Raw genomic sequence first — 10,000 nt, 5'->3', positions numbered from 1 at the left:
GGAGCACGCAGAAGACGCCGACGCAGAAGTCGGCGATCGCCAGGTTGGCGAGGAAGTAGTTGGTGACGGTGCGCATGCGCCGGTTGCGTAGAATGACGAAGATCACGAGAAGGTTACCTGCGAGAGAGAGAGAGAGCGTGAAAGAACGGCGTGTGAGGGAATGCTTCAGTCTACTTAGTACGATAGAATTTTTAAAATTGCAATATAATTGTCTGGCGGCTATAGCGAGTTTTTTTACGAGGAATTTTACGATTCAAATAAATTTCTATATGACTATTTATGTATTTTCAGACTATGATTCATCCATAGTACGTCATTTGTAGCGAATCTAATTTTTATAGAGCAATACACAAATAATTTATGCGCTATTATAGATCAACATATTAAATAAATAAACGAATTTAATCGTAAAATATATTTACTCTTAGATCTTTACAAGGTTTAAATCAGGGGACTGAAAAGCCGGATGAAAAAACAACTCTTTTATCTCGCGGATGCACGGTGAATCGAAACAAAATCTATAGGGAAAAAACATGAGAAAACAGTAAAAAAGGGAAAATATAATAGAGCATGTAGAGTGTGTCACTGTCGCGTTACTGTCGACCCGCTATCAAATGATTACGTGGTGATCGCTGCCATTTTGGCAGTCTTTGGGAGGCACGCAATAGCAGCCTTCCGGCATTTGTTCACAATTTTACATTAGGTATTCGTAAAAAAGGTTTCTTAGTTTCTGTGCGGCAATATTCGACTAAAGAGAACTTAGAGTTCACTATTCAGCATTTTTCACGTAAATTATCTTATAGACGTCTCAAATGCATGCAAAGTAAAGCAGGTTATGTGGAAAAATTATTGCCGAAACGTTCTGTCAGTGAAATGAATATGGTAATCGGGTATAACCGTAGAAACAGAACCACCAAATCCTGCTAGATATGTGCATCATCTGAACATTTTTGGCGTTAAATCTAGTTTTAATTACCAGGAATAAAGTTTATGTTGCGTATGTCCTTAAATCTTTTAAGTATTTTCAATTTTTGTCTCTTGCTCATTCAACCCTGCTGTCTATAGACGCCATCTACCGGCGAATTCCACTATGGCGGATATATACTTTATAAAGCTAGCATTTGCACTGCCACTGATTCACTCACCGGTCGATATCGCAAGCCAAGTCCTGTGCGCCCGTGTAATTCGTCTATTAGATCTAGCCCGGTGATTGATATATATATACACTACGAGGCCTCTATACCCATGATGTCGACACTGATCATCCGCCGCAATTACTGGCCACACGGTTGTTTCCTTCCGATTTATTTCTACTAAACTCTCCAATCCAGAAAGACATGATACAAGATTGCGTGGCACCGCTTTGCTGTTGATCCTGAGCGCTGCGCGCGGATGAGACGCGCAGTTCCGCGGAATTTGCGCACGCGACCGCGGGGATGTTCAAGTATGAAGCGCTGTCCGCAGTGGAGACGTGCGCCAGATTCGAGGCCCGGCGCACGTCTCCACAGCGGTCAGCGGATGGTCTGTAGTTTTAGAAGATAACAATGAAGACTTTGTTCTAAATAAGAACTATCGGCGGCTAAATAAGAGCAATATACAAACCTTTGAATTTCTTGACTAGTCAGTCAAAGGGCTTGTTGGGGGTCTATTATGCAGAGCTTCCAATTGAAATGACCCATGAAATTGTCAAGTGGAATTCCAAAGAAAATTCCATTTTCGGAACCCCAAAGAAAATGTCTCCCTCTTACATGCACCCCCTCCCTGATCAATCACGCATTCGGGCGTAAACAATAACAGAGATAAAATTGTGTTGAGATTGTGGCGTTTGACGTACGTGCATTGACGTACAAGATTGTTGAAAGCACAGGCACTTGGAACGTCTCAATAGAAATAAAAATGCACACAATTTTTCACAATGATCGACCGCTTGTGTGCAAAATAGGTGAACGTATGTGAAACATATACGGTTAGTACTTACTGTGACATATCCGGGACTAACTGACACCACTAAATTGGTAAAATGTTCCATGCACCTTAAGAAATGCTGAGAAATTACGAGGCCATCATCGCAGAACTCCAGAACACCGTACGTCACAAAGCTATATGTAAACAAACACGCGTGTTGCGAGGTGCCTGCCTCCGATATTCATTTCGAGGACCGCTAAGCCAAGCATAAAGCGCGCGGGCAAGACGTAACACACACACACACACACACAGCTACGTTCATTAGCTAAAACAATCGAGTAGCGCGGTTAGGGATTTTCGGAATTATTTAATTTGAAGAAAAACTTCAATGTTCAATGAATGACGCATTCGTTCACTTCCGACAGCGAGTGAAAATCTCGAAAATTTTTCACTTCGATGCGAAATGCATCGGCCGGGCATTTCATTATTAACGAAAAGTAAACAGACTGGCGAAAGACAGTAGGTACAGTAACTGGTCACGTCGGTGACGCCCCATTCATGCCCATCAACGAAGAAGGCGGGGCTTATTCTGATAACGAAGATGCGAAAATGCGATAGAAGGACGTAGCGCAGTGGGCTAAACAGCGTGTTATTTTCGTATTTGTCGCAAACTCTATCGTAGGAAACCGTTCTAACATAGCAGAATGCCTTAGTTCCTGAGATCGGCGATTTGGTGGTCTAATGGGTCCCCATATTTAAAAATATAAAAGACTGGTGCGGCGTCGGCTGTGATTGGAATACACAAAGTGTCAATCCTCGGCGAGCCTCGGCATCATGGCCGCATCACGTCGAGAAGTCGAGAGTGCACGCTTGCGAAACACGTCTTCAATGAGCTATGTTAACCACGCGCACGTGAGCTATTACGTCAAGCCGCGCCATCACGCGGCCTTGTCATACGACACAACCTGACAGTGGCGCCCCCGGTGCGCAGACGGATTGCGCACTGAGAACATGAGAGAGCGCGTCACGCAGCTGATGCGATCACGCAAACGCATCAGTGCTGATAGGCCATTAACTATAATATACCGAGTACGGGGACAGAGAGCTTAGCTCATCTGCGTGCGCCGATGCGCTAGACGCGCACGCATGCGATCGGCGGTCGGTGAGTGCCTCCATTAAAAATCTCTCCGTGGGCGACGCACCGACCCGAAATGACCGACTGCACAGCTTATCACGGAGACCGAGCGAGTAGCGCAGTCGGCGATGACGTGATGTGTGACGTATTTAGCCAGCGTTACGAACGGTGGTGGATTTCCGCTGTACTTCCTCGCGCGCTGATTTAGCGCGTTCTCTTTCTATCTATCTATCGCTCTCTCTCTCTCTCTCTCTCTCTCTCTCTCTCTCTCTCTTCGTGCTCTAAGATAATACGTGCGTTTCGCCTCAAGGGCGCCATCTCTGGACCATAATTAGCTGAAATGGCGTTGCAGAGCGAACCAGAGACAATAGAACACTAATCTGTATGACACTGAAAAAGTCCTAAACTGAAAAAAATTAGAAGTGCCTAGTAAACATATCCTATCACCCCTTTCAGCCGGCTGCGCATACGGCCTTCTACGGGGTTCTGTGCGGCCCGCGGAAGCCTGCAGCAAATAAAAAAGAACCGAGGCTGACTTTTTCAGTGTCATACAGATTAGTGTTCTATTGTCTCTGGTTCGCTCTGCAACGCATGCGGCCCGCGGGCCGCAGTTTGCCCACCCCTGCACTACACGATTCACGAGACGACAGATGCACATAGCTAAGACAATATTCGGACATACAGGCAGAGTGTCGTACGATAGGAAAAGACAGCAAAAATCAATACCCACATTAGGGATAAAGTCAGGACATTTATGTTGCCGGCTAGCGTATATTTGATGATTATATCGCGGGTTACAGCCTGGCCAGCCTTGTTGATAGGAATCATCAATCACTGTCGATGCCGGTCATCCGGTTACACTTACTGGTCATCGTATAGCCCTGTGACGGAGTGATATGTCACACGCGTAAATCCAACAAGTAACATGAAACCTTGTTCAGCTTAGTTTTGCGCTTTAAACTACCTGCGAAATTGTAGCCTTTCACACCGAAACAAGTAACTAGCAAAAACGTTTCAGTTCATTTTATCACTAAAAAATCACTGTTTACTAGAGCTACTCTTCGCAGACGCGTGGCTCTTCCAGTGGCAATATGAAAATAGATAGGTCACCATGGAAACAAAAAAAAGTTTCCCACTCGGTCCATTAGACCATGTATATCAAAAATGTCGGAAATCCTTCTATTGCCTCTCTACAGCTTGACCTGTGACCTCAAATTTTGGCAATATGATGTCTTCTCTCACACTGACTCTGCACTGACACTGACACTATCAAGAGCATGTGTCAAGCCGTTCCCATTTGTGTCGTAATTCTGTGCTTCCTAAATTCTATATTTTAGAGCAAATATTATATCAGCAATATATATAGTGAGAATTAATATGTCCCCTCCCTTCACACCTCTGACCTATAAATCGTGGCCTCAGATTAAATCTCATAACATTGTAAGATTTTTCGGATTTCACACATAGGGCCTACCTTCTGAATGTCAACAAAGTACCGATCCGTATATTTCTATCCATACTGTTGACTGACGGACGGACGCTGATGGCATTCTACAAGCTGAGCTAAAATTATGAAAAGGCACAGTGGCATTGTAAGCTATATATGGCTGTATGCGCTGTATGCGTATAGTCCAGTTACGCACGAAGGGTCGTTGTCGTATCAGGTACTACATATATGTACCCGAGGTAGTTTTAGGTTGTTTAGTATTATGTTTATATTTTTATATGAGGTATGACTGTTAAGGGTTAGGGTTAGGGTTAGGGTTAGAGTTAGGGTTAGGGTTAGGGTACACTTCTGTAGTACTTGTTGTAAAACTCAATTTTGTAAACACAAAACTCAATTCTGTCAAACCGGTTCCACAAAACTCGATTTTGTTGCCCAAATATGGCACACGCATGTAAGAAGGGCTACCATTGGTCAGAAACTGGGCTGGAGAAATGTGTCACGGTCGCCATCTTGTTTCTTTAACTTAGTGACCCATTTCTCCAGCCCAGTTTCTGACCAATGGTATGCGTGTGCCATATTTGGGCAACAAAATCGAGTTTTGTGGAACCGGATTGACAGAATTGAGTTTTGTGTTACAGGATTGACAGAATTGAGTTTTGTGTTCACAAAATTGAGTTTTGTGGAACCGGATTGACAGAATTGAGTTTTGTGTTTACAAAATTGAGTTTTGTGGGACAGGATTGACAGAATTGAGTTTTGTGTTCACAAAATTGAGTCGTAGCTGGCCTAATCCTGTCCTCAAACAAAACAGCGTCTAAATTGATTTTAAAGCACTATTTTTACATTTAACTCAGACATTTTTACATTTAAATTTTAGACCACCAGACCCCCCAATCCAAATTCCTGGCTAAGCCCTTGCCCGAACAGCAATGTTGGTCACCGCAACGCTATTTCGTTATGGTGTGGTAAGAAGACCAAATTATGGACGACTGACGTCTTTAATCAGCACTTCGAGCGGCGACGGAAAACAATAGGCAAAAAGCGGCAGCGAGCTTCAGGCGTGAGAGACACGTGTTCAACGCTATATATATATATATATATATATATATACTCGCCCACAACGTACGTCTGCATAAGCTCAGAATACAGTCCTCCAATATAACTCGGCGAGTGTCGTAGAGACAAGCGGCGGAAAGAATTCTGCTTAATGCCATACTCTGAACTTATTCTAGATTTGCACTTAGAATAAAATGACTTTGCAGTAAAATAGCACTCTTTAGTTTTAGCTCTTGATATCACCGCCACAGGCAGCGGAGTCAAGTCCCCCCCCCCCACCACGGTCACGCTACAGCAGATATAACACCGCTCTTACTACCTCCGCCAAGGGGTTGGCAGGAGGTTATGTTTTCACCGGCGTGTGTTTGACTGTTTGTTTGTGGGTTTGTGGGTTTGTTTGTGTACAGCCTAACTGAAAACGTTATAGACGAATTGTCATAAAATTTTCAGGATAGGTCAGAAATCGCCTAACTTAGAATTGATGAGATTTTCGTGGTGATCCGGATCCAATTAATTAATTAATAAAATTGTCAGGATAGGTCAGAAATGGAGTAACTTAGAATTGATTACATTTTGGTGGTGATCCGGATCCAATTAATTAATAAAAAATTTTACTTAATTAATTAATTAATTAATAAAAATGTTCACAGTGAGAGAATTCAGCTGCTTGGCGGAGGTCTGTGCTCTCCGAGTGCTCTAGTGGTGATCCGGATCCAATTAATTAATTAATAAAATTGTCAGGATAGGTCAGAAATGGAGTAACTTAGAATTGATTAATTATTTATTTAATTAATTAATTAATTAAAATTTTCACTTAATTAATTAATTAATAAAAAATTTCACAGTGAGACAATTCAGCTGCCTTGGCGGAGGTCTGTGCTCTCCGAGTGCTCTAGTTATATATATAACAATGATGGAATATAACGTTGGACTATATAGCAGCGGTGTTCCACGTTCCAAAACACATCAGCGCGTACCACGCGCCTATCAAATGATGAAAGAAAGCAACTCCGATTCCGCGGGTTGAGAGGTAGGGCCTATGGCATAAGGCCAAGTATCTCACCTCGAAAAAGGCCAAGCGTTAAGGAAACGTTGACGGTAAAGAATCCCAGCCAACTACTACAGTTCTGGACTAGTGGTGACGCCGGACGCGTCTATTTTTTCCGTACCACAAATGCGCGAAGGGTTCCTCTGATTGGCTGCTTTGATTTGCTCTGACGGAACAAGGGTGTTGCTATCCCCCGGGCGCGTCTATTTTTTCCGTACCACAAATGCGCGAAGGGTTCCTCTGATTGGCTGCTTTGATTTGCTCTGACGGAACAACCCGTCGCGTGTGGAGGGAGGTCACGTGATAACGTTGACGATGACGTTCAAAAAGTTAAACCTAACGGTAACACTCACTCCAACACCGCCACCACTAACCCTCACACTAAATATGTATGTGTCGCCGCGCTATATATAGGCAGTGTTATTCACAAAAATTAATCTATGGTGTGGGGACAGATATCATGATGCAAAAATCCTAACCCTAACCCTAACCCTAACCCTAACCCTAACACTATTCTCCTTCTCTCTTCCTCACCTCCCCCTCTCTCTCTCTCTCTCTCTCTCTCTCTCTCTCTCTCTCTCTCTCTCTCTCTCTCTCTCTCTCTCTCTCTCTCTCTCTCTCTCTCTCTGTCTCGTTTACACACTCTTCCTCTCACGTTGAATCTCACTGGCTCGCGTTTTGTTATTTTCCTACGTGCGCCCCTTCTAATCCCTAATGGCTTTCCATTCTCTTCCTCGCTTTCTCTTTCTCAATTATGTTTGCACTGTCTCTCTTTCTCTATTTTCCCTATTTCTTACTCTCTCTGACTTGCTGTTTCGCGTTCTCTCTTTCTCTCTCCCCATTATCTCTTTATTTCTCCCCACCTGTCTCCCTGTGTATTTAAGTAAAACTATTCGCAATTCCTACGTATTTTAGTTATATTTCGAAACTTTTCGCTAATATTTACCGGGAATTGTAGCCGTAATAATAACATTATGTTATATCACTCCTTCTGCAGACCGTCCATATACGGTATAACTTTCACAGTTAATTCTACCTAAAATTTGCACAATGAGCCATTTTATGTGGCTATTCGGTTTACTATTGTTGATAAAACACCATTAGCGCTAAATAATATCAAAACTCGATACGAAAAACAAACTCCGCACGAAATACGACTAGCTATGCTATGTGAACCTTTGTTGCTTGCTTCTGTTGTCACTGTCTGTGCGTTATAAACGGATCACGGACCAGTCTGCTGTTCGCTCGAGCAGCCGTGACTAGTGTGTATATGGCATTTTAAAGCGTGTAATCTACCGGCACACGAGAATGGCTCTCATCCACAAAGAATTTCAAAAGAATTTCCTATGTTTAGAATTTCGCCGGTTAGAATTTTCGCTTTTCCGACGATTTCGCAGTGAAAGCGCGACCGACGTCAGTGCACCACAAATTAAACTTGTAGCAGCAGCAACAGCAGCAGCAGCAGCAACAACAACAGCAGCAGCAACAACAGTAACAGCAGCAAAAACAACAACAACAGCAGCAGTAAAAACAACAGCAGCAGCAGCAGCAACAATAGCAGTAGCAGCAGAAGTAGCAAGCAGTAAGATTGTACACACACACACACACACACACACACACACACACACACACACACACGCACTGATCACTGACGAGTCACATTTTTACTAGATAAAAGGTTGCAATGTAATAGAACATATAATAATCTGATCACATGCGGAATCATAATACCAGGAGTGAATAATAGAATGAGTGAATATGTTGTACTGCGTATTGGGGGCGACGGTCGCTCGACATACGCTCGATGGCAAAGCACTAACCTGAACAACGAAGTGTTTTGATCAGCATGGTGTGTAACGACAAACTGTTGTATCCTCGCCGTTCTGCATCATTAGTCAGCAACATTCAGGTGCAAAATCTTTGGTGCGGTCGCTGCTGTGTATTTCCAATTACGTAGACCATAGATACCTCACAATAGATAACTGTAACCCAAACTCGTCGACCCTAGCACCAGGGGCTTTTACTAAACAAGTACGATTACTTACTACAATGGAATCATGGGCTGGATATTACCCCGAGACGTATCGCGTCTACTCTTACGCGATATTAGATATATGCGCCAAGATTTCATTGGAACACGTGTTAGTTTATATTACAATGTATACACTACCATCCAACCACACTATAATAGATAAACATAGAGAACAATACAGCGTAATATATCACTACAATAAGGTCAGAAAAAGAAAAGTGACTTATCTATAACATGATAGTGAATAAATAGTAATTAACATGCGGGATGATGATATACACAGAACAATACAGCATAATGCATACACAGAAATATGGCCGCACAGAAAGATATTACTCGTCTACCATTGTTGGATTATCAGGAGGTTATTTTTAGGAGAACCTATAGTCACCTGATTAATACTAGAGCCACGAACACAAGAATCCTTTGACAACGTTAAACCTGGATCTAAAATAACGCAATAAAACGACAGGGTAACTAACGAGGGCAGTTAGAAACAGAAGACGGAGTTGGAAATATAGGATGTGCAGCGAAGAGTCAAAATGTGTGCAGTAGATACATAACTTCGTTGCGTGCATGGGAATTAATTACTAGCATTTTATCATATTACATAGATGTGTTACTATATTCAAGAAATGTGGCCCGTGTTAATTATTGCAGTAATTACACTCTTTTGTGCGTTTGGCTAACATGGTTAGTTTTCCATGAGGGACTAATGTGCGTTCCTCATGTGCAGTAGAAGAACATTTCCTTAAAATAAACCCTAGAACACGGATGTATAATCCGTCATTATAATTGATTAGATGTTTGACTACATGTCAGCCTAGAGCCAGTGTTTGCTTATGGACGTGGCCTTTTCCTGCGCTAAATATATTACCTATTATTTCAATTCCAATTAAGTCACCATGTGAGGAAACTCGATTACTATGGGACCGTGCGTTATATGTGCCATCATAGAACTGCTCGTCATCGCCGTGACTTATAAATGGCGAGAATTCCGCGAACGACTGACAACCCCATTCGCCATGACGCTTAGAGCTACATCTATAATGTAAAATGAATGTATGATTTTTTTTGAAAATTTGCAAGAATTTCACCTCAGGTCGCTCCATTTTAGTGTAATAATTGCAAAATCTTCATCGTGCGGGAGGGTGAACAGTGAACACCCCCCTCCCCCCCTGTTCGGTCGCTTGGCTCCCTCGCCTGGTCGCTTCGCGCCCGAGCAGGGGCGTGTACAGAGGGGGTCCAGGGAGTCCGGACCCCCCTTGCTCGTGCAGAAAACGCATCTGAAGGGGTCTAATTTTAAAAATTTTCTGGGGGAGGGCCTTGCTCGCAACTTTGGGTTACGGTTAAACCCCCCCCCCCTGGTACAAATCC

The 10,000-nt window shown here is 43.0% G+C and overlaps 2 protein-coding genes across 2 annotated transcripts in view; one reads left to right on the top strand and one right to left on the bottom strand.

The window, feature by feature from the left end:
- The window catches only part of LOC106813163 (muscarinic acetylcholine receptor M4-like), a 3,015-nt gene extending 2,042 nt beyond the window's left edge, over positions 1-973 (bottom strand). Inside the window, exon 1 of the mRNA XM_014817235.1 lies at positions 1-973. This exon is cut by the window's left edge and continues 809 nt beyond it. Coding sequence (XP_014672721.1) covers positions 1-76 — 76 coding nt within the window. The 5' untranslated portion in view covers positions 77-973.
- The window catches only part of LOC106813578, a 22,305-nt gene that overhangs the window by 8,231 nt on the left and 4,074 nt on the right, over positions 1-10,000 (top strand). The window lies entirely within an intron of this gene.

Source organism: Priapulus caudatus, unplaced genomic scaffold (genome assembly GCF_000485595.1).
Source record: "Priapulus caudatus unplaced genomic scaffold, Priapulus_caudatus-5.0.1 Scaffold23, whole genome shotgun sequence".
Classification (NCBI taxonomy): Eukaryota; Metazoa; Priapulida; class Priapulimorpha; order Priapulimorphida; family Priapulidae; genus Priapulus; species Priapulus caudatus.
Note: the sequence above shows the minus strand (reverse complement) of the source record. Positions and strands in the feature narration are given on the sequence as shown.